Source organism: Aythya marila (assembly GCF_965140915.1).
Source record: "Aythya marila genome assembly, chromosome: 5".
NCBI classification, from domain to species: Eukaryota; Metazoa; Chordata; class Aves; order Anseriformes; family Anatidae; genus Aythya; species Aythya marila.
In genome coordinates, this window is record NC_139046.1 from 19027298 (window position 1) to 19052686 (window position 25389).

Below are 25389 nucleotides of genomic sequence, written 5' to 3' on the forward strand. Positions count from 1 at the left end.
CTTACTCAGTAGATAGCTAACTAACAACTTGTATTACAGGAAGCATTATTTGAGGCATTAATGGACAAAATTCTTCATAAGCAGTTTACATTAAGACATAGTAAAGCTTGTCTATCAACACATTTAGTCTTATTCCCGAATTACAAGAGGATATAGCCTTCATAAAAGGAACTATGAGGAAGACATTAAGGATCTGGAAGAGCAAGAACACATGTCAAAGTACAAAGATTAGTGACAGACAAACAGAAAGAACAGGAAAGAAAGTGGCTTGTAACAATGTAGAAAATATGGACTTAAGTTCAATTAGGTAAGAATCAAACAGAACCATGACCAGAGAACTTGACCAAATAAAAAGGACACTAAACCAGCTTGTTTGTTAATCAGGAGAACTACTAGTGATGCAGTGCTCTTCTTTCTTTCATACAAGGAAGAGGCTGTAAGGAAGTAAACCACACATCTGAGAAGTTTCTCTGCATAGTATCTTGGTATGAAATCCTGTAAGTTCTGTTCAGTCTTAAATAAAGTGAGTACAGGCCTTTGTATTGATTTTAACAATGCAGTTTGTAAAAAGTTAACACAAACATATGTCTCCAAAAGCTTTCACACAAACCTGGAAACACTTCACATAAAGCAAGTAGAATCTTCAAAGGGATTTCTGAAAGGTGTTTATTCCAGACAGTAACTCTAGCCCTTGCTTTAAGAAACAAAAACAAATATGCATCTTTTTTACTTGTGACTCCTACTTCTCCTACAACAATCATCCATGACAACATATTCCAAATAGGAACATTCAAGTTTTGACATGTATTAAGTGCCCAGGAAGTCCTGTGTGGTTATGAAAGCTGCGACCAAATGAGGTGCTTTCGTATCTTGCAGTCAAAGGCAATCCTCAGTCAGGCAGAAGCACTCCAGTATGGATAATAAATCAAGTATTTTGAAACCATCTGACAGTAATGCTTAATACAACCAAGATACAATCAAAAAACAACTTTATTGATGAAACAGTGATTAAAAGCAGTACTACAGAACAACTAAATGTAGGGCAAAGACACTTCCAAGACTACAGGGTGAACTAGATATTAAATTCATTTCTGAGAAGCTACATAGAAAGTGGAGTGGGCAGTTACAACAGCTTGTTTTCTCTGACAAACTTCTCAGACACAGACTAGTTCACCTAACAGTTTCAGGATAGCTATGCACTGATGCAACATTATTTAGCAAGTCCCATAGAAATGTCTACAACTGCTGCTCACACTTACATTTGAAAAAAAAAAAATAAGTTATGTGTATTATAGACGGGAACTTAAGATTTGTTCTCTATGAAATCAGATAAAGTTGTCCAAGACGACGATGTCTCCCAGTGCTGCTGCTAAGAATTCATAAAGATGTTTCTGGAAACCGCTGTCAAACTTGTCACTTAGTTCCTCTCTCAACTCCCTCAGCAGAGGCACTGTGGACTTACCATCTGCATTCAAAAATCGCTCAAAAAGTTTATGCCAGAAATCACCACCAACAGTCCTAAAACAAACAGAGTAATTTTCAGTGAAACTGTAGGCACACATAATATGTTTGTCAATATTTCCACTTATATTCAGCACTATATGCCTTGGGAAGACCAGTAACAACATTTTCATCCATATATAAGGGAAAACTAGGAATGTTGTTTGGTTTATGTGTAGGGCTCTTTCTCCAGCAGGCTTCTTCATATCTAAACATGCTGTTTCACAGTTCTATCAAAAGCAATGCTTTTACAGTTAACTCTTCTAGTGTACTTGACCACTATTACCACCCACAGAGACACAGCACTTCTAAATGAGTTAGCAAGAGGATTTTTTGCACCAAAGTTGACAGATTCCTTTTTCATGAATAAGGGGCAGATATAACTCTTAAACTCTCATTTACAGGCTGTTTCCTAGTCAATATTAAAGAAAAGCTCCAAGAAAAAAAAAATGGGTGGTTTACAGCCAGTTTTTAAACTCTTTGGAGTTTTGTTTTTTAACCTCTACCTTCCATCTGTCAGAATTCCCATACAGAGAGCATTTCAAAGAAAATTAATAGTAATAAATACCATCTCACAGATGTCACAGATATACCCACACAACATGAAAAGGGTGACTCATTAAAGTCTATGAAAACTAGTATCAGAGCTAATATTTTGTTCTTCAGTCTTGCTCTGAAGACCATAGACTGTGCTGTTTCTGATTACTGAAGTACTTTTCCCCTTTAAGCCAGGAGTTATGCTGGCTTTTGAACAAATTATCTACCTCTGCTTTATGTGACTCACAAAACAGCAGCAGTCTTAGTCTCATCTCAGAGAGAATCTGACCTGTACTATTACAGTAATAACTCTTACATTTTCTAAGATAATGAAGCCATACAGAACCCAATAAAAAAAGACATGAGATCACTTCCTTCACAGCAAGTAAGGGGGAAAAGCAGAGGATGTTACATGTTGGTAAGTATGTCTAAAGAGTTAATGAGTGACAAAAATAGTCCTAAAATTTTAAACACATTTTCTGTATGATAGCCCTTATCAGCCTGCACAGATGAAGTTTCCTAAAATAACATGGTGAAAATAGAAAAACTAAAAAAAAAATACTTCTGGAACTGAACAGTTTCCATCAGTAACATGCTAAAATTCCCTACCAAAAAAAAAGATTGAATTCAACCTTATAGTAAGGCTCAAAAATCAAAATAGAAACTCGATCAAAATTCACATTCTATCTTTCCAGAAGTCTTCACCATACTGTTTAACTGAATTGCTCTGCATTCATTCTGTCAGCTTTTAAGGCAGCACTGAGTGCCACTGGGTCTCCAAGGCCATTTTTGTGCTTTGCCTTGCAATTTTCAACTTGCAAGGATAGAGCACAAGATTAAGTAATATCCATCAAATGGGGAGTACTTTAATTGGGCAGACCCTTCTGGTGGATGAAGGCTCCCTGCAGCAGTAAACCAGCTTGTCAAAGATTACTTGAGTACTTATTGAGAGCTTCAAATTGACTGGAGGAAGGGTCATTAGCTGTTAGTAAGAACCAGACACACCAAAAGATTTTAAGTGTGAATGCAGAACTTTGCCAAGCAAGAAAAAAAATCAGTGCAGATTCCTAATTCCTACATAATGAAGTACACCATTTACACTGTTGGTAGAACGTTTAAGGATAACATGTTTATATAGGTGTTTTAGTTACACCTTTATTGGAATTCTTGATATTGAAAAAATTAGTAAAGAAGAATGACAGGCACAACCACATTTTCAGCAGCAAAATAATAAACAGGACTGAAAATAAGTTATTTGTATTTACAACTCCAGAGAAAAAACATAAACCAATGTACCCAAGTGTGAAAAGAGTCATTACAGCCTGGGTTCAGCCATACAAAACACATGCCCAGACTTCACCTTCTTCCTTACTTCCTTCCTCTAACTCCACACAGTTCTGTGATAAATGCTCTTCTACCCAAGTCTCCCTCTACTTTGAGCCCTTCCTTCAATCCAATGGCTGCAGTTTTGACCCAAATACCTTTCCAGCTGACTCCTTCTCTCCAAACTCCCCATAATGGTCAGTCCTATCCTTCCAAACTCAGACTTTCTATACCTGATACTCACATACTCCTGGTCCAGTTATCCAAAGTTACTGTTATTTTTCTCATACCCACATCCTGATGAGGTCCCTAACACCCTTTCTCAGCTCAGACCTTGATTGGCTTCATCTGTTGTAGCTCAATTTCATCTTTTGTAGAACAAAAATGAATAAAAATTAAAAAGCAACACTTCAGAAATGTATCCCACTATCCCCAAAAATACTGCAAAAAATGGATTATGTGCTGATAGAAATGAATATACAGGAGTCCTATTTTTCAGAACAGGTCAGCTTTACTTAAAGATACAAAGTGTCAGAATATCTGTTAGTAGAAAGACAAAGTCAGTTTCCATCAATGATTTAGCTGATGGGGAGAGGTTGGAAGGAGGAATGTTCCAGTATTTCTGAAACTAAGGTGATATAAAATACATATTTACTGCCAACCTATATATAATTGATATTCATCTCCTCAGAGGTGAATTGCTCTTGGTGATTTTGTTCTTCTCATCTAGTCCTGTAAGTTGATCCTCTTAAGAAAGGAAAAAAAAAAGAAGCAACTGGGTACAATATGAAGTATATAGTCAGTACCCAGCAGAAGCCTGCTGTAGCTGCATAACTACTGGTATAATTCTATAACAGCATGTAAAAAAAAGAAAGATATATGCAGAATAAGAGGAGAAGAGAATTTTTCCCTCTCCCTATAACCCAGCTTAAGATGATTTTTTTTCTAATGGTTGAACACAAAGATTTATAAGTAATGCAGGTTGCTAGGGAACTGGACAAATCCCAAATCTGTAGTATGTTTTCTTAAAGCAATAGTTACAGACGTACATCTACACATCAGGTATAGCTAATATACCATGACCCTGAAATGCAGATAGCTGTCAACCAACTTCTGCTATGAGCAGGAGAGCTCTAGAAAATCCTTATGAAATGCTAAGGCAGAAAAATTCTATAGGATACGACTAATGAAATGAATGAACTTTTAGTTTAAGAACGTGTAGATGAAGGCAGAATAGTGTTATAGCCCCAGCCCTAGCATGTGTCTAAATGGAAACCCTATAAATTAATAACTTAGAACAAATACCAACTTCCGAAGGAGCGGTTGGCTGTGCAGCTTAAATTATCAACGCACAAGAAGAAAAATAATTAAAAATTATACTGCTTTCATAACTGTTACAGACAGAACCCTAGTGTCAGTGTCTTAGTAACCCTTCAATAGATCCTGGAATCAAAAAGCAGAAAATCCAAGTAATCACCACTTCTAAAGCAAAAGCTCATGGAATTTTCTTACCACTCACCCACTTATAAACATCTCCAAGCTTTGGCTACGAAGTCAAATGAGACACTAAGACTTTCAGACTGGTCTGAAAGGAAAGCAAGACCAAAAATAACAAAAAAAACCAAAATCGATCATATTGTAACTAGACTGTATGGCTTGTATTCAGCTTAAAACTGTCTCCTACATAACTCTAAGGGTACCAGTAGTAAGTCTAGCAGTACTGGTACTAAGACTAGTAGTTTCAAAAATCAGGCCCCCACAGATCGTATGCTTTTGACAGTTACAGCACGAAGAGCTGGGTTTTAAGCTTTGAAAATAGTAACACTAGAAATGAAGGACTAAAGAAAGTGAAGGAAATTGGAAGAAATGTGTTACTTCCCAGTAGCCTCCTCTGAAAAAGGACTTACTCTGATATGTTTTGGCTGATTTTCCAGATGGAATTCTCTTGACAGACCTGGATGTGATCACCAAACAGCATCAAATGGACTATATCTGCAATGCCAACCAAGTCTACCTGCAGTCATAACAAACGTTAGAAAGTTCAATTTCTGTTGATTTCTACAGTTCACCACAGATCTCTAATGTTGGTGCTTTTACATATTTAAGTCTGTATTGGTCTCTGCATCAGGATCTTCAGAAGATACTAAGCAAAACAACTTCAAAATAGAATTCTAGTCTTCCTTTACACTCCTAAATACATACAGTAGTCAAGGCACCCAGCAATTCCAGAACAATGCTGCTAACCCCTTCAGTTAATGCCAAAGATGTAAAGCAGATGAGAAATTCTCAGTATTTTCCACAGATTCTATAAAATACAACTTAAACCAAGATTTTGAAAAGGAAACAGAAACTAAGGTATCCTGCCAAACAGACTTACCTGATAAGGAAGGGAACTTTTTGCCAGAAGCTGTTGTCCATGAGGAGTCTGAGATATAGGAAAATTATTGGGCAAGCTTACTTGAGACTTCAATCTCAAATCCACACTGTGAGAGAAATCCACTACCTTCAGAGCTCCTGTCACCTTATCATAACCAAGTAGGTCACAGATACTGAGTAGAGAAAACAAATGAAGCATAAAGCAGACCAACACATAAAAAAACAAATTCAAGAAGCAAGTCTTAGCTACATCAATGCTCCCCTCTGATGGCTAGCTTAAGAACTACTACTGAAAGGTCTTCCCCTGAAAGGGGAACCAACCAGCTGGCAGCTTGAAGCTTACAGATGACACCTGTATCTCCAGAATAGCAATAAGAAACACTAAAGACATTGTTTTGATATTCATCAGTTATCTGAAACTGAGTTGGAGGAACAGGAAAACATCATAACATCTAGTACTTCTCCCTCTCTTTCAAGATATCAAAATAAAAGAAAGAATTAAGAATCATACTTCATTAAACCTTCCCTAGTCCACACACCAGTGAGGACAAACCTAAATGGTAGAAGCGAGTACTTGTATAGATGACAGCTGCCAAGTCAACAATATAAACAGATCACCCTGCTCACTATTTTTATTTTATTTTTATTTTTTTAATATTTTCATGCTGTAAGCATACTTCACGATTTTGACTGCATTTACATTATACAACTGTCCTAGGATAGTTTTTTTTTCTATGACACCAAAACCTATAATCATCCTTACTTTTTGGCAGCTAAGATTAGGTTTGCATTTTCCACAGAGAAATCATAATAAACCTACCAGCAGATAACCAAATCCATCACACCACTGTTTGATCAGTGATTTGCAAAATGGGGTGCATGCACCCCAGAAAGCGTGCAAGACAATTCATTGGGGGTGTGTGAAGAACATGTACACGTACTACGAACATACTAATAACTTATAAACAAGTATGCATATATTGGAAGTGACTTCCCTCTTTTTTCCCCCCCGATAGGGTTGCACAAGCAAGTTTAGAGACTACTGTGTTAGATGCCTGTAAGTTGAAAGTTACTTTAAAGTCAATAGCTATTTTTAATTTATCAGCAATGACTAAGAACTGCTCCAGTGAATTTATTCTAATGTAATTTTATTTGAATCATTAGGTATTCTTTCAGTTACTACCTTCCCACACTCCATTCATAGATCATACTCCAAGGGATATGTGACATTTTAAACTTAATATAGGAATAAGTTTAAAGCAGAAAGCTAGATCTGTGCGTACAGTAAGTTACAAGCTGGACTACAGTGGAAGTTAAGCAACACATTTAAGAGTGCCTGGGTATTCCAGTTCCATCTGTCCTTTGTTTTCTAATTTTGTGTTTTCCAGATATGCAAGACCAAAGACAAGTTATTCACCAGTATCTAGTTAATTGTCCAGAATTTTGGAAAAGGAGAAATTTGGGAACAGGGACAATAGCAAAAACATTTTATTTAGTATCTTATATGTTCTACAGCATCACTATATATTACTGGGGGGGGAGGGCACACAGGCATAAGGTTGACTCCAAAAATGTGTTTTCACTGTTCAGAATTTTGCAGCCTAAAAAAAAAAATGAACTGTTACATCAGTTTCCTACCTAAAAGGGATAAATTACAAAGAGTTATAGCTGAAATCAAGTATTACATATCCTCTCAGATCCATACAAAGAAACTAACCTGTCTCCCAGAAAGAGCACCTCTGGCCTCAGATCTCCATGGACAATTTCTGCTTTGTGGAGCTTCTCAACCACACTCAGGAGATCATGAACAACCAGCAGAATAAATTCCTTTGCGATAGACTTGCAGCCACGAATAAGATCCTGAAAACAAGGAATAAACATGCATCTGTACTACAGATTAAGTGAAATATTTATAGTTCACCTTCCCCCCCCCCCCCACTTAACTGTATAAAGGTAACAGTCCTACCCTAAATTTAGTGTAATCAGGTTTTTCCCATGAACATCCAGCCAGAATTAGAATAACCATTATTAAGAAATGGACAAAAACAGGAGGAAAAATTAAACTTAAGACTGAAATGACTACTTGATTTATACCCTACTTAATTTATACGCAACAACCCAAAATGCACTTACCAGACTTTATTTTAAATGTAAATCCTTCAACAAGTCATTGAGCGCTATGACCTTTCTATGGCAGACAGAACTCATTGAAAGATGCCAAGTTAAACAACGCAGAGTTTTAGATGTAAGCCTTATTGTGAAATAACGTGTGGTTCTGGGCTCAGGTTGTTTATCACTCATGAATAAAGTTTAAAAAAATGGGTTTGTTTCAGAGAAACACATGATCTATAAATGAGAAACCAGCTTTAACTAAGGCTGTAACAGATGGCCTTAATTTGTATGTAGATAAAACAAAGAAGAGGATTTAGATTGCAATAATAAACACGTGAAGCTATCTTCAGCAATAACCAAAACTCACTATTAAGTACCTATGGAAGAGTTCATGTCTTTTGCAATTGTACTTTGGTTATCTGTACTGACCGCAAGCGTAAAGCGATTTACATCCCTGTGCAGAATCACACAGCCATCCTGGTATAAGAAACAGCTGCAGTTTTCACTGAAGCTTTGGTCAAAGTCAGTATTCAAACGCTCCCGTAATTGAAGTGTGATATAGAAGTCCCAAGGCACAGGCTGAGAATACACCTACAAGAGAATACATAAGAACATTTATTTTTGGAATAAAGCAAAAATTGCTCATCTTCGCATTCTTCTCATCTTTTTAATTCCCAGTTTAGCAAGGAACATTTGCCGCAGTCACAAAATTTGAATATATATCAGCAATTTGAAAAAGGACATGGAATAGCAAACTTCATGCATGGAATTCCAGAAGTCATGGCCAAGTTCACTTACAACGTAAGTTATATCTCATAGGAACTTTATACATGAACTGCAAAATGTTAAAACATCATTTATGTTACCTTTATTACAAATCCCTTTGCATCCAACTGGGCAAAGTTAGCTAGATTCACAAAAAACATCTTGTGTTCTTCATTGGTCCAGTATTCCCATTTGATAGAGTAAGTCTCATCTCCTGTTATGAAAGTTTACATTTCATGAGCTGTCGCAGCAAGTGTGCATCCAAGACTGTTCATGTTATTCCCCCTCTACACCACATAAAACTGGTATGCATGAAGTATATTTCAAACCAATAAGAACATCAATAGATCCCTTGCGCTCCCCAGGGTGTCTGGAATACCTACCTAGCTTAATGTCTTTCTCGAACTCCATGACAGGCATAGAGCCAGTCTCCAAATGAAAATCTGGAGAGGCAGTCAAAGATTCTGGCATGGGATCTAAAAGCTTTTTATGCTGTTCAGCACTCCAAAAGAGCAGAGTTACGTCACCTAGGAAGACAAGTAATAGAAACAGATGAGCTCAATATAGGTGTTGAGTCTCTGAAACAATTGTATCTGTCAAGAAGAAAGTAACTTAGATATTGGAAGCCTTTAATTTAGCTTTCCGTCTGCATACAGATTCACTGCATCACCTTTCAGCAAGTCCATTAGTCTCTTCCCAATAGTTTCTTGTTCTATGAAGTGAACATAACTCTATAAGGCAGTTTCAAAAGGGAGTGCATCTCATGAGATTCATGACACTACTGTAGTGTATTGTGAGATGTGCCTTTCACGAGAGACAAAGCTCTGAATTAGATGATGTTCATCTATCTGCTCAGCAACAGCAGAATCCAAAACCATTATTTTGTGAATTAGCTTTCCTGTTTTAAAAACTGTATCTGGAGTAAGTGATCAGTTTGTGGTTTTTGAAGCGATGGGCTTAATTGAAATTAACTTCTCTGAATACAACAGGGTTTTTATTTAGGAAAGAACAGATTGGACTCCAACTCTGCTGTTCTCTACAGTGAGGATTTAATGGATTTCACCTCATGAAAACGTACAAGAAAGTTACATGTAGGTCTCAGTTGCTTTTCTGCATAACAGAAGACACCAGTCAGTGGATGAGATCATCTATCCCAAACCAAGGTAGCCTGAAAAGTATTGGTCTCCAATATCAGGCCAAGTAAAACACATCAGAACTAGAAGGCTTCCGCCAACTTCCTTTCCCAAACACTAAAATGGTGTCACCCATTACTAATTATAATCTTTCACAGCACAGAAGTAAGAAAGTGTTATTATCTACTATTGTACTTATTTAAAAGCATTGTGTTTAGTACAAGTAAGTCCATGGAAGCAGATCCAGGAAATATTGTACTTTATAGGCTAAACACATGTTCTATTGTATCACTACAAATTTCATAGTTCTGTGAAATTTATGAGTAATAAACTGTCAAATGCCTGAAGTAATTTTTCCTGCTATGCAGCATGAAGTATTACTTATTACTACATCCAGGTTGATAACTGCACTTCAAGGGAGATGTGCAGAAAGGGAGGAAGAAAGAGTAATAAGAGAAAAAAGGACCATTAGAGCAACTGAACAAATGCCTTCTCTTTCTGAAAATAAGGAAAGATCTTGCATCCTTCTCCAAACAGTAGCAAATATGAAGAAGCGTAGGATCTAGCTGAAGTACCAGCTACGTTTGCAGCACTCTTCTAATAATTTTCCTCCTAATTTTACTTTGATTCCAGTTCCTGAGTTCCTGATCATGCTTCATCAGGAAACATGAGTGGTACAACAGACTTCTTTAATAATGTAGTCTAGAGCTACACAACAACGTATTGTTCCTTAAAGTAGATACACAGAATTTTCAGATACACACGTCTGATTAAAATGTCATAAACCGAAATCAAAGGAGGCAAAAGAGGTTAAATATCTTGAAAACTTGTTCAATACAAACTTAATGGTACTAGCCAGGTTTTGAAGGTAGTGACAGTTTCTGTATTAATTGTAACAATGATCTATAACAGAGAAACAAAAGGTCTTTGTCTAGAAGAGATAAATTAACTATGAAAGTATTGGTTTTGTTTTTCTTCAATGAGAATAAAATACTGCAAAGACACACTACTGTTTACAGAAAATTTAGAGTGTAGAGAAAATTTCATACTTGTTTCAAATTTAAACTTCAAATTCATTGGCCTTTTTCAATGTCGCAGCTACTGGCCTATGAAGAGAACAGTGTGATAATAGAAGAAAAAGTCAAAACAAAGCTGTCTTAAGTATTCTCCCTACCATCCAGACAGAATTTTTCATTTCTGCATTTAACCTCAACTCTCACACATTCTCTGCAATAATACCTTAAAAAAACTTCTCTATCACCTTAAAGAAACCGTCCATTACATTAAATATTTGTCTTCTGGACACTGACAAGCACCCTATACTACATACCTCAAGTGGTAGCGCTATATAGTATAGAAAAATGACAAGTTCAGTCACAAGACAGTATAGTGGAAAATACACAGAAAATAGAGTAAAACATAAGATACGCAGAAGCACTACAGAGTAACTACGGCAGATGCAAGTTATTTGTTGAAAGTGAAATTCAATTTAGTACTAACCAGTAATGTTTTCACTGATACCTCCAGAATCAGTAATTGTTTCAGCAGGCAAAGTCTGAGCAAGTTCCAGTTTCTCAGGGATGTGCAGGTATTTAATTGTGGATATTTGTGTAACAGAAGAAAGAGAAGATCCCGAGGAGACAGAAGAACCTGATGAACGAGTATCTTCCAGGCTTGCTTCCATGATTGGACTGTGAATAAAGGACATCTATTCAGACTTTCAAAAAATGCAAGGTATGACCAGTGAAAGGATACCGTGCACTCCTAGACTTTTTTTTTTGTAAAATAAGAAGCCCTTCCCTATCCTTTCTGGAAAGTGTACAACTGTGTTGAAACAACATTTTAGTTTCAATGAGTTCACAATCAGAATCCTAATCTACAGCTGACTTCTCTTCTTAAATAGAACTGCTACAGTGGAAGAGAATGACAAATGTTTATTACTACCTCATTCTGGTAGCTGCACCAAAATTCAGACCAACAATGCTTTTAAAGCAGTGAAGAGGGGTAGGAGAAAGAAAAATCACTCTTGATTTTCCGTCTTAACTATAATCAGCATGTCTTCCCAGGGAACTTACTAAACACACACCTTCAGGTTGTTATACATGTTTACACATTAACAGCTAGCAAATCAAATGCAGTTCTGAATTAAGTAAATGCTATACAGTAGATGCTTTTTTCTTTACAGTGGTAAGAAACAGCAGTTTTTTATTCCTTCTCTCCAGCTTTTCTCCTCTGTAGAAGTCTAAGCCATAATCATCAGATCTATTTTATATACTGAAGTGACTACAGAAACAAATAACTGATTCTGCTTTTATTCTCCTGTTAAAAAGTCAGAATATGCTTATGAATTTCTTTACAAATTAATCGGTAGAAAAAGCATGAAGTCTTGCAACAAACATGAAGAGATGATTGAGCTTGCTATTACTTCTTATATCTGCTTAAGGCAAAACAGATCCTGACCTAGAGAAAGCATTCATTATACTCTGATCTCTTCAGAAAATTGTTTCTTCAGAAACAATAGTAAAAGCACAACCAAAGAGACACGAAAAGGGGCTTAAGATGCAGTGCTGTTAATTACCTCAGTTTATTTACTGAATGAACTTCATTGTATGTCCCCTCACAAACTGGTGTGTTTTGATTCGGAGGCGCACTCTTTGATTCTGGACAGTCTTCCTTCAGAACACTCTGTGAATAAGCAGGATCTGGGATTCTCTGAGCTAACACCCCGTGAAAGGGAGTTGAGGCAAGATGGGCAGCCCTAACAAAGTCACATGTGTCTTCTGGGTTGGCACAAAGGGTTTTGTTCTTGTAGGAGCCTGTCACAATTGCATCTTCAGACAAAGGCTCAATTCCATTCAGCTCATCCTGGAACAGGTAAAAAAAGACAATGAAAAGGCTGTAGATAGTATCAAATGACTTATTTTTAACTGAAAAGCTATCTTCTACTCTCTCCCCTCTTTCCTGTTAGGGGATTCAAAAGTTCCGCCAAGATGTGCTTCAAACATAGCTTCCTTCCACAAACAAGAAGTATATAAAACATGTCATACAAGCAATTAATAAGTATATCATATTTTAAAAAATAATTGAAAATTACTTACGTTTATCTGCAAGTATAACAATAAAATTTAGTTACTGAATTTTTAAACTGGAATAATTATCTCCCATAATAGTGTTCTCTCTCTGTCTTCAACCCTGTTATACTTCATGTGACTCTTTTAGTCATTCCAGTCCCACAGGTATCGATTACCTAATCAGTATGAAGAACACTTCTTCCTTCCATTTCTTCCACCCCACCACCTTCCAACTTGGCTCTGACATCCAGACTCTGCATACTCCACTTACATCTCTCATTCCAATTGAGTAACTGAACCCTAACCATAACATAATTGCATTTTTCTCCCCTCAGAAAAGTCTATCATTGTTTACCTTCTAGAGTGTTGCAGAGCTGTCAGGCATTGCCAAAGACTACTTGGTATCTAATGCCCTAGAAGTACCTCTCTCGGTTCAGTTATAATTGCATTATTCAAGTGTTGATTGGTCAGGACTCCTACATACGGGCATGGCATCAAGACACCTTAGGAAATGAGTGCAGAGATTTAAAGGAGTCACATAGGTGACAGTGTTAGGCATTGAAGTAAAAGCTGCACTCTACGGATATCCAGACTGACTCCGGAACCGAACTCAGTATGATGATTACCATGAATTATTTAACCCTATTTCATATTGTAGCTGTACAAAAAATCCTTCTCAGCTCAGAATAAAATCCTCTAACTCTTTAAAGCACCAGCCTAAAGGTCTACTGCAGCATGCAGTAACCAAATCCTTTGAGACAACAGCTAACACCTCTACTGAAAGCTTTACAAGTATCTGCAAGACTCATACAGAGACATCAGATCAAGACAGCTTAGGAAGCCAGTGCAGAGATTTAGAGGAGTCTCATATGTGGCTCTTTAGGTAACAGGAGCTGAGATGTTTGGATGCGTGGCAATAAAGTGGATGGAACAGGATGCAGTGCTTGAGAGTTATGCTCAATCACAAAAGCTTTTTCAAATTTGAGTGAAGAATCCTGACCACTAATCCATTGCTTATAATCTGGAAGACTCTCTACCATTATCTCCGTATTAGTCAGGTTAAAGCCTAATAAAAACGTTAATTCCAGTGAAATATGAACTGATTCTATAAACATCACGCAATTCAAGTATTGGCATGCCAGACAGAAGCTTAGATCTCACATCAGTTCAGCCAGTCTCACTCAGTTCAACAGTAGGACATTCTTTTTTGATTTCTCCTTGACAGGAAATTATTTCCTTTAAACTGTTTCCTTACACAGGCTTCTGGTGGTATGTTTTCCTTCGCAGTGGCAGATTCTGAAGGTTTACGAACAGCGAGAGGGCACCGGGCACTTTTCTTTGTATTATCTGTAAGACAACTAAGATAAGAGTTAAATGTCATTGAATATTTATTAGAGTAGCTTCCAGTCTTCAACTTCCTCTCAAGAGTTTAATCCACTGAACATTTCAATCTACCATTTTCTACTACAGAACTACCAACAGATTGCAATATATACTACTCTCCTGAAAAAGAAAAAGCTTATATAACACCCTGAACAGCTCTAAGCTTGAGGAACAACAACACAATTTCTTGTTATCATGGACATCCCAAGCAGAATAATGAAAGGAAAAAAGAAAAAAAACAAATATAAAAACCCACATCTGTTCAAGGAGGAGACTAATTCAGCTGATAAGGTAGTTTGAAATTGTTTTTCCCTTCTCCCTCTAAAATCTAGGCCTTGAGTAATTCTACCTTATGTTCTGGTTTGCTGAAGTAGATGATTCATCAAATATGGAGAAAGGCATAGACGGATATGTTGATGGAAGGAAAACTACATCTAAAGAGAAAAACGAGAGGCTCTATTATATCAACAGTTTTTCTACAACATATAAATGCTACTTACAACATCCAATACTTAAAAATACTAGTCCTGACAGGAAGTTAGAGCTGACAAAGAAACTTTAGAGAACAAGCTTTAATTTGTCATGTTAAACAACCACACTTTTACCACATTAATCAACTTGTTTTCTAGAACACACCTTCAAATTTTTCTCTTTTCCCAAGGCTGGCCTTAGCCCTCTGCTCCTCCTGTTCATCCTCAGAGGATAAAAACACACTTCCTCCTCGTGTATCTGGGCATACATCAAGAGACTGGATAACCTCTGCTAACAGCAACAGTAGTCAATTACTTTCAAAAGTAAGTTTCCTTCAGCACATAGCACATATCCATACCAACAAAACTGAAAATGTAATTTATAATTATATCCTTCTACCAAATCGTCAAAGGAAAAAAGGAAATGACTTAAGACATTATCAATCTTAACATGAGTTTTATGTATGCAGTCTTACTCAAATCTGCAAAAGAGTATAAAAGCAGAAGAAAATCTTCAGCTGTTAAAAGAAAAATTATCTTCTTCCTGAAAGACTCCTGAAATGATGAAAGTTCTCAGAAACTCAGGTGCTCAGTCTCTTGTCTAGTATACTTAAAAGTGCTGGACACTAACACTTTCTCATTTTCATTCCTCTATTCCATATAGGCTTTTTTTTTTTTTTAGCTTGTTGCTGTTCTGCTATTCATGTAAGAGAACACTTTCCATCAATGCAGCCTTCTCATTACTGCTAAAAAATTTAAATCCTTACCTTCGGAACAAGATGGTTTGCGCAGCTTAATATCTTCTGAGGGCTGGTATTCACTGTAAACAAGATACAAGCTGACATTTTATACACTCACAAAACATAAGTAAACTTCATAAAAAGGGCAAGCCAAGTTGACCTATGCTATCCATTAAAAAAATTAAAATTATTCTCAAACAGAAGTTTATCTTCACACAATTTCTGTTCAAATTCTGGTTATAGGCTGATGCCTAGGGTTACATCCACTCTTTCTGTTAAAACATAAGTAATGTGGAACGCTGTTTAAGTAATTGTACCCACAGGTTCTCATTGCTGGGAAAAAAAAATCCTTTATTACCTTTCCAAGTGAGGCTCTTTCACCCCAAGTTCTGTTGCACTCGAAAAAGTAAGTTCTTCTTGTCCCAGAGATGGAAGAGGCTTTGTTATCTCTGTTGGCTGTAGGAACAAAGACATATTTTGGTTCTACAGGTATGGAATCACAGACCATACAACAAGATTCCAGGAACAGTATAGTATGACATTCCCATGTGGGTCATGAGAACTCTGATGCATTAATGATTGTCTTCGTACATTTTTATTGTACTCAATTAGTTGCATGATAGAGAGACTCCATTCTTATGTTTAGCCCAGTTAAAGTGTACAGATTTTACTCTTTGCAACTCTGTAATTTTCATAGGAACTTTTAAGTACACTGCAACTATTAAAGACATTTTGTAACTGTTTTTTAACATAGTTTACATCAAAGTAGGAGCACTTTGCATTTCATCATTTAAAAAAAATTTATCCTTAAATCTTTGTTCTGGAAATGAGGACTGGGGGTACTGGAGGTATTGGGAGCAGTAGGAGAAAATAAAATACTCTATTGGCCCAATGGATATAGTAGAGAAAAGGAAAAGCTTTGAAGTAATTAACTTTTACTTGTTACCTACAACCTGTAGGAAAATTGGGGTTTAAGTACTTCTGCAAACATAAGAACAGGTTGGGTGATATCTTTTTGCTAAAAAACAAAAACAACTATAAATAACACTACCAAGAGAACAAACTATACTTGCTTCAAAGATACTCTGATCAAGACTTCTCTGCATATAGAAAAAAATTAATACATGATAGAGCATACTATCTATAAGATGTGGAGACAAATCTCAGATATGGCTTGTGTACTGATTCTAGCTGGGTAGAATTAATTTTAGTCATAGCTGATTCTGTGGTGCTATATTTTGGATCTGTGAAATTAGGTAGTACTTCCCATCTTCTGGTGAGAAGTAGTGAACTCCTTATTTTGCTTTTGCCTATTAATTTGTTTGTATCTCAACTCACAAGTTTTCCCCAGTTGTAACCTTGTGAATCTTCCTCCCACTGTGGAGAGTGAGAAAGCAGCTGTGCTGCCTACAGCATTTAACAAAACACTTTGCCACCTTTTCACTCCTTTCCCTAGTTCCAGTTTCTTCTGTCTTCTTTTGCACTACAACTTCTCTATATAAAAGGAAACTGCACGCGAGTGGCCTGAAAGAGCAATTCAATCTCAAGCATTTAGTATGACTTTTTTTTAAAAAAAGGAAAGAAGAAAGCTCATTATACCTGAGCATAAGGCATCTTGTCAGATTTTACATAGCAGCAATACTTGTAAAATTAAGTTAGACTACAAGACTTGAAGTCTTTGATTACATCCTTATACTGGAAGGACATTTAAGAAATATTTCTGAACTTTCTTTTACTGGGTGACACTTAATGCACACGATACAACAGACTGAAGTACCCTTTCAAAAAAAGGAAAGCCAAACATAAGATATTGTACTCTTAATAGTACTTGTAAATAGTAGCTATTTGTAGAAGTTCAGGTAAACGAGGACAATACCTGTTCACATGATTGTTGCTGCTGCTTGTCACCTTCTTTCTCTTTTAATTTCTTCTCCAGAGCCTCAATTTTCCTTTGTATTTCTTCCTTCTTCTGCATTATGGCCTGAAACTCCTCTAAGGAAGAAAAGCTTACATGGCACAGTATGTATTTCACACATGATCCATTATCAAGCCTGAATTCTTTTTAAAGAGACTAAAACCTCTGGTGGTCTTTCCCCATTTCCTGTGTTACACACTAAGCTTTCACCTATGTTGCTTTCTTTGTACTTCAGACCAGTTAAGTAATCAATCCAGTAGAAAAAAGCAGCTGCAATAATAGAGGTTTCTTTATACTGACAAGAAGTCTGATTTTATGATTTTATCTCAGAAGAACTTATGTCATCCCATTCTGAAGCATACCTTCAGCTTTCTTTTTTGCTTTCTTCCTGTAGACTTCAGCTCGAATCTCTTCCAATGAGAACTCTTCCACTCCTGCATAAACTTTGTCTTTACAGTACATCACCATCTCTTTTTCTTGAGAATCCAGACGTTGATTTTGCACCCGCCATAGTGGATCCTCCTCCTTCTGAGGCTTGCGAGCACTTAAAACACTGTTTATGCTCGGATCAATCTTGCAGGGAGTCCTGAAAACACAAGCACTTATTACTCGGATCATATGCACTTCACCAAAACACTGTAAAAAGATTATAGGCAAGAAAACAGCAAATTTCAGAAACCAGCTGCAGAATAAGTCTACAGACATTCTGTTGTGTTGACAAACAAGAAAAATGGAATGATCGTACATAAAAGGGAAGAATATCAAGTCAGAAAAAAGCGTTGATAAGACCAAGTCAAGAGCATATAAAGTTCTTATGATACTCCGAATTGTTGTGCATTCTGAAGTGTGATCTGTTTTTACTTTAGTTCCATCAGTCTGTGTGACCATACCGATGCCAAGTCCCCACTCATCCTACAAAACAGATTTTACCTGACAAAAAAACAAACAAACAAAAAAAAACAGAACAACAAAAACAACAGAAGAACTTAAAAAAGGTCTTTGGCTAGATTGAACTTGGCATTTTAGATTCAGGGGATAAAAAAAGATCTACGACACAATAAGCAAGTAGTTTGCTCAAGGAAAATATTCTGCATACTAAGTGACAGAAAGAAGTTGCCTATTACAAAAACTAATATACCTGTGCAGTGAAAGAAGCCAAGAGAGCAGCATGTCAAATCTAATTTTAATACCATCACTGTTTTCCAGGAGAAAGTCTTATAGCTAAAACAGTTTTTATTTATTTAGCATTCTTAAATCATGGTATGTCCTTGGTCAGAGCTACTTTGCAGTCCACATGCAACATACAAAGCCCATAGGAAAGATCTATGCTGCCAAACACTTTTCAGAATTCTTTGATTACACGTAATTTAAAACCAAAGAAGCAGCCTGTAATATCATACATTCTTTTCCACCTTTCTCTTAGGGAGAAACTATGCTTTCTATAGCGATCATCAGCCAGCAGAAAAAGAAAGTTAAGCAGCTTTGCAAAATATCACATTTTCCTCTGCTGTAACAAAACAGTGAGTGCTGTACAAGCAGGAAGGTTATTTCAGGCAAAATTGCATACTCCTCCATAACCTATGCAACACTGTTGTCATGGAAACTGACAGCTTCTTTCAGTATAAAACTCTGGATAGGTTGAGCACAGAGGAAGATAAGAGGAAAACAGCAGTAAGCCTCTGTCAATTTGGGGCTGCTTTCATAGCAAGTAGCATCCTAAGAGAGGTAACTGTGGTTTTGTTTCAATATGCTGAGTCAAGCCATTAAAATATTTAACATGTATAAATGTGATACAGGCTCCCCCAAAATGAGCACACCCAAATATTTCCCATACCCTTATGCATCCTCCACTGAAGCCTCTGCCATCAAGCTGAAATACTAAGAGCTTCCAGACTGACAGATTTTAAGATTTACTTAGATCTAAAAGCTCAATTACCTGGCTAAGTCAGAATATTACAAATCAGCTTTGATAATCTCAGGTGCAGGTATCATTTCAAACTGAAAACTCACATGACTTGCTGCTGAGACGATTCTTCTACATATGGGGTGAAAGTGGTCATCGGACAGGGCATTTCAATGCCAGAATTTGCACTGCTGTGAGGACGCTGAAAAAGGAAGAGTCAATGTTAGCAGCCTAAAGACTCATTGTTAGCTTCTCTTTTCTTCTGGTAACTGAATCTCCTTCCCCCCTCCCCCCGCCCTCCAGTGTGGGATATTTGGTGGTTTCATTACTAAGAATTAAACTTGATACTTTTCACAAGACATAAATTTAAAAGACTACCTCCTTTCTGATACACAGATAGTTACAGACCAGTCAGTTGGGCACTAGCACCTAAAAAAAGCAAGACAACTCCTGCATGTCCTCGTCAGGATTTATGTTCTTTATTATTCTGACGGAACATTGGTCTAGCAGGGTATTCCATTTTCTCCTCATTTGTTTTCCAGAAACACTATAGACATTTTTCAGCCAAGATTGTCTCAATCATATAATACTATTGTTTCTGCTGCCCACTAAGAACCTCCAAGACTTCTCCATTTTCTTCTCAAGGACCATTCCTGCACCACAGAAATCCCTTAACTGCTTTTGGAGCCAGATACAGATGGCATCAAGTCTGATATCATTCTGCTGTCATCTACCTACTTGAAATTCTCCTGGATTCCCAAGAAGAAAGTTTTATGTAGTAGGGATATTTCAAACTGGTTTCCAATTAGTTTACACTACTGGAACAAACCTTCTATCATCCCCTTTTCCATCTACTGGCAAGCTTCTTTATATTGTTAGGATTAATATTTAATTGGTACAGTTCTCCACTTCTTTTGATCTTAACTCTTCTGTTTTCATCACTAACACTCCAAACAGACTTGCAGAATGCTGTACATGCCTTATTTTCATATGCTAGACAATGAGTTCTTCTTGCACGTACGTATTGTATGTTTGGGTAGGTGTTACGTGGTCTCCTCTAGAGAGGCCCGGACAGGCCTGAGAGGTGGGCCTGTGCAAACCTCTTGAGGTTCAAGAAGGCCAACTGCAAGGTCCTGCCCCTGGGCTAGGGCAATCCCGAGCACAAATACAGGCTGGGTAGAGAATAGGAAGAATTTGTGGATGCCCCATCCCTGTAGGTGTTCAAGATCAGCTGGGTTGGGGCTCTGGACAACCTGGTCTAGTGGAAGGTGACCCTGCCCATGGCAGGGGGGCTGGAACCAGATGGCCTTTAAGGTCTCTTCCAGTCCAAACCATTCTATATCAATAGAACTTTTGCTCCCTTTTCTATAGAAATAACTAGTGTCTGGCTTCTCTCTTTCTTTGCAGAATCTAGTTTTACCTCATATTCTTAGCCTAGCAATGTCTTTGGAGGGCAGGAAAACTACCTATTTTTTTGGTTAGCAAGAATTATGAATTTGGCTTCAGAAATAAAGTTTTGAGAAATTATTTTAGCAAGATCAGCTTGTTAAACCTGACTAGGTTACACAGGGACAGAGAGTCTTCAGGAAGAAACTAGAAAGTTTGGTTGCTATCTATAGAAACAAATCCCAGGAAAGCGAAAAAGAACATGACCTTTGTCTCAGTTATCAGAAGACTGACTTACATACACTTTCCTCTCTTTTTTTTTTTTGCCAGTCTACTTTGAGACTGCTTACCCTTCCAGAATTCCAAGGACCTGCGCTTTGTTCATTCTCCTTGGCCCTTGGAACTGGAGGTACTGCCCATGACTGTGGCGTAAGTACAGGAATTTCAGGTCCAGAAGCCAAAGATGAATTTTCATCAAACACAGCAAAACCTGGATTCTTTGAAAGCTGCTGAGAAGTTAGAGTCTGGAGACTTCTGTTTTGGTTTGTGGCTGTAAGTAAGAGATTTATGCAAGTTAACCTTTAGCCTACTGTACTCAAATGAAAATTCCACATTGAAAGGGTATAAATTTTCCATTAATGTGTGACTCTAGCAATTGACTGTACCTTTCAGCGCATCTCCTACACGACTAATTGGAGCTCTCACTTTTTTCTTTCCCCTGCCTTTTAGATCTGCCAGTGAGCTTCTCTGAGGTTCTTCAGTTCCCAGAAGACTGGTGTCTCTTTCATCATTATCTTCCTCGAGCCCCAGTAGTGTCTGCCGAGAAACACGGGTCTGAAACTGCCTGAGAAAAAAAAATATCGGAGAAGTCAGCAAAAACTTCACTGTACCAGATATCCACTAGAGCCCATAAAACTGTTCTAAGCTCTTCTCTTAGCTACAAACTTACCTGTGATGTGACTGAAGTTTGTCCAAAGGCTCAGCCTTGCGGTTAAGGCCTTCCTGGAATATTGAATCAGCTTTTTTAAAGCTTCCTCTAGCCTCGAGTTCTTCTGCCCATGTGATATAGAGTAGTGCCAATGTTGTACCAATTTCCTGGCTATGCAGGTAACTGTATAGATCCAAGGGCTCATTACAGCAATTTCCCTGAAACAAAAGTATTTCGGTAATTATAAAGGATTCCAAGTCAATGTCTGCTTTTTGATATCCCCTGCAACACATTTATCTCAATAGAAGTCCTACAGAAGCAGCTGTTAGGCCAGAACATATGACTGTATCATGTCATGGTGCACAAAAAAAAGGAACTCAACAGGAGAAGGAGGAATACCTCTGACTTCTTGTATGTATTTGTCAATATTAGCAGCCCCATTAGTCTAGTTTACATGTTCAGAGTATCAAATTCAAGTTTTTTAGCTAGTTCATTGACTGAAATGTAATTTTAATACTCCAGAGAATAGTTACTTCATCCTTACATAAAGGACAATTTATTATTGGTCCAGGGACTGGTAAATCAGTTGAGGAAGCTGGACTTGGAGAAAGTCCCATTAAGATGACAAGAATAGCAACAACAAAAATTATAGCAAAGCAGAGACAAGCCAAGACCAAAACATATTCAAGTTTTTCTTAAGCATAGGATATGGATACAAGACACTTGCAAGTTAATGAGTGGTAGGACAGATATTACACCTAAAATGTGTCTTTAAACCATTTTTATGTTCTCCCAATATACATAAAGAATCAAGCTTCACTCATTCCAACTAGATTTTCCAAAACAAAACATAGGGTGTATACCACTGTCCAAACTGAATGATCATGAAAAACATCTGAAGATTGTATTCAGAATGTGAAATGGGAATTCCAGAATAAGTAACATGTTTTCAGATAAAATTTCTAACATTGCACTTGTTGTACAACATGCTTTTTGACTCAGTTACTAAGAGAAATCAGGTTAACGCTGCAAATGACATGACAAATACAAGAAAAACTATCATCCAATGGATTTTCTAAAAATACTCACAAACTTGAGCCATAGATTAAGATAGCGAGGATCTTTATAGTATCTCTTCTCTTCATTGAGCGCTCTCACTGCCCTTTCCAATACTGCTGAGAGATTGCTTTCCTTTCCACCCTGGGGGAAGGTTTGCTCTGTCCACTTGATGTAGCTAGAAATGGAATATATTCATAAGAAGTCAGTTCTGCATAACATACACAGCTTCTGTTTCAATACAACATAAAAGTTGAATAAACATTAGGTATAGTATTGAAACAGATGCTACAGATTATTAATAAGAAGCTCCAACTAATTTTTTTTAATTAATTTATTATTAAATTAGAATCATATTTTCTAAGCTCTTACAAGAATATCTAACATTTCAGTGACACAGATCTAATGATTTTATTATTTCTTCTGGAGTAGAAAGAAGCTTACCGGTCCCAGACATCCAATGGATCATCACCAGAATAAAATCGGATCTCTGATTCAAACTCTCTAGAAAAATAATAGTAATTATAATTATTATATATATACACACACACATGTATGTATGTGTATATATATATATATATATATATGTATGTATATATATATATAAATCCATCCAATAAATTGCATGTTTTCTACTCTGTAAAGTAAGACCTTCACTCTCACTCATACCTTTCTTTTTTTTTAAAAAAAAAAAAAAAAAAAGAAGTGTAAATGAAGTAAGGTAGGTTTTATATATTGAGACTTGATCTTTTACTGAGACCTGGAGAAGCTAAAATAAACATCCCTTTTGCACTCTTCTTCAAAAGGAATGCATAAGAAGCATTTATTTAAAAAGAACAGAAATACATTGAAACAACCTTTATGAAGTATACTTCCAAGAACAACTACTATCCTAAAACCCATATGGTCTCCCATGTGAGAGACCAATAGAACACTTGTTCTCTTATGAAAAGTTATTAGAGATATTAAAAATCTAATTTTCACATGAAACATCTTTTACCTAAATATATTATTAAAGTATATAATTGGGGTTGGATTACAGAAGACAATGGAAAGTGACGATGATCAGACAACTACAGAACCACACCACAGAGCACAGTGAAGACATCTAAAGGGCCACACTGATAGTCGCTATCTTGCCTTGTTGTTCAACTCCCATGCATCATTCCATTCCTACAACATGATGGCTTTGCTCTCAGGCAGCAAAATAAAAGTCAAGAAAGAAAGCCACTTAGCAGTGTGAGTCAGATAAAAACATTGGCTTGTGCTAAGTAGTGGCTCTCACTTTGCCCTGTAGAACTCCACAGGCAGTCCCTTGTTCAGGGTAGTGATGCACAATGCAATTGCTCACCACCTGCCGACCAATGCCCAGCCTATCCCTGAGTAGTCGGCCCCCCCATCCCGGCTAGCCACCTCTATATATTGTTTAGCATATCAAATGGTATGGAATAACCCTTTGGCCAGTTTAGGTCAGCTGTCCTGGGTCTGTCCCCTCCCACACTGCCCGCCAGCAGGACAGAGCAAGAAGGTGAGAAGCCCTTAGCTTTGTGTAAGCACTGCTCTGCAACAACTAAAACATCAGTGCGTTATCAACATTCTTCTCATTCTACATCCAAAACATTGCACCCTAGCAGCTACTGGGAGGAAAATTAACTCCGTCCTAGCTGAAACCAGAACAATACTTCATTGCAAACCTAAAAATAACTATCTGTGCTGTGCAGCATCCACAAGTACCTAAGCCCTAAGTACCTGTAGCACAGCACTAGCACAAATCTCTCTCTAATCTTCTGTTTTTCTATACTTTTAAAACACTGGTACACATAAGAAGGTGTAGAAACATTGACAAGAAGGCAGGAAGGTAAGGGAAAACAAGGTGTCTAAAATCTTGCTCACTGTTTTTTGAGCTGAACAGCAGTGTGAGTGGAAGCCTCCTGCTGAGCCAGTGCTTCCTGCAAGGTGGACATGACCCGGCCCTGCTTGAGGGGCTGCACATTCTCTTTGCTCAACTCCCACTCATCATTGCAGTCTTGCGACATGACAGCCTCTCCTTTAAATTCTGCATTGAGAGCAAAAACAGTAAGATATCGATACATTAGGTAGGATAGTAGCCTAAAACCTGATAGATCTGGCTTTCAGCAGCCTATCCAGCGCACACTCGGCATAGCCTTACACATATCACACAGACCTCACGCTTCAGACATTCAGCACTTCATTCCCCGTCATAGCAATCACACGAAAGCAGAGCTAAGCCCTCCTCTACGATCAAGAACCCCAGCCAGGAGATCTCAGGGGGAAAAACACCGAGACCAAGGCGCCCCCATCCCCGCCCCCATCCCCATCCCGCCCCGTGCTTCCCTCGCCCTCCCAACATCACCACCCTCCCTGCGGCCGGCGGGCAGCGACCTCCGGCTGGGGGCAGCCCCCGAGGAGCCGCGCCAGAGGCTCCCTCACGGCAGCGGCGGAGCCCTGAGGGACGATCGCGACGCACCTCCAGCACCACGCCGCAACGTCCACACCGGCCCCGGCCCCGGCCCCGGCCCCCTTCAAATTCAAACCTCCAACCGCCGCCAGCCTCCTCTCCCATTGGCCGCCCCGCTCGCCGCGCCCCATCTGATTGGTTAAAGCCCTGAGCCGCGCCGGTGCCTCATGGGAGTTGTAGTTCACAAGACTTCCAGGAAAAATTGCTAATTAATTCTCTAATTGAAAACTTCATAATTAACCTCACCTGAAAGGCAGCTGCCACCACAGGGAGCAGTCCTGCACCCTCCTTTTCCAGCTCCCGCGTATTCCT

At 37.9% G+C, this 25389-nt stretch overlaps 1 protein-coding gene across 4 annotated transcripts; it reads right to left on the reverse strand.

Annotated features, from left to right (window-relative positions):
* Positions 1-747: 747 nt before the first annotated feature.
* On the reverse strand, positions 748-25111 carry BUB1B (BUB1 mitotic checkpoint serine/threonine kinase B). Of its 4 annotated transcripts, none has more exons than XM_082762254.1 (24): positions 25087-25111; positions 24492-24654; positions 23043-23102; positions 22632-22776; positions 21564-21760; positions 21280-21458; positions 20965-21164; positions 19336-19430; positions 17688-17911; positions 17287-17402; positions 15769-15866; positions 15438-15490; positions 14837-14959; positions 14550-14634; positions 14073-14175; positions 12325-12611; positions 11247-11437; positions 8997-9140; positions 8715-8827; positions 8278-8439; positions 7454-7596; positions 5738-5909; positions 5268-5374; positions 748-1518 (listed from the first exon to the last, which is right to left on the reverse strand). In XM_082762254.1, the coding sequence occupies exons 2-24, from the start codon at positions 24632-24634 to the stop codon at positions 1326-1328; spliced, it is 3333 nt and encodes a 1110-aa protein (XP_082618380.1). In that variant the 5' UTR covers positions 24635-24654; positions 25087-25111; the 3' UTR covers positions 748-1325. The 4 variants fall into 4 exon arrangements, with proteins under 4 accessions (XP_082618380.1, XP_082618378.1, XP_082618379.1 ...); XM_082762252.1 differs by having other exon boundaries at positions 14837-14962; XM_082762253.1 differs by lacking the exon at positions 25087-25111 and adding an exon at positions 25002-25068 and having other exon boundaries at positions 14837-14962.
* Positions 25112-25389: the final 278 nt, after the last annotated feature.

Excerpts from the sequence above, each read along its gene's own strand:
- BUB1B (XM_082762252.1), bottom strand. The coding sequence starts at position 24,634 with ATGTCGCAAGACTGCAATGATGAGTGGGAGTTGAGCAAAGAGAATGTG. Across the intron at positions 22,777-23,042 it reads CCATTGGATGTCTGGGACCG|CTACATCAAGTGGACAGAGC; the intron begins GTAAGCTTCTTT and ends TTCCATTTCTAG. Across the intron at positions 8,440-8,714 it reads CAAAGGGATTTGTAATAAAG|GTGTATTCTCAGCCTGTGCC; the intron begins GTAACATAAATG and ends ATTCTCTTGTAG.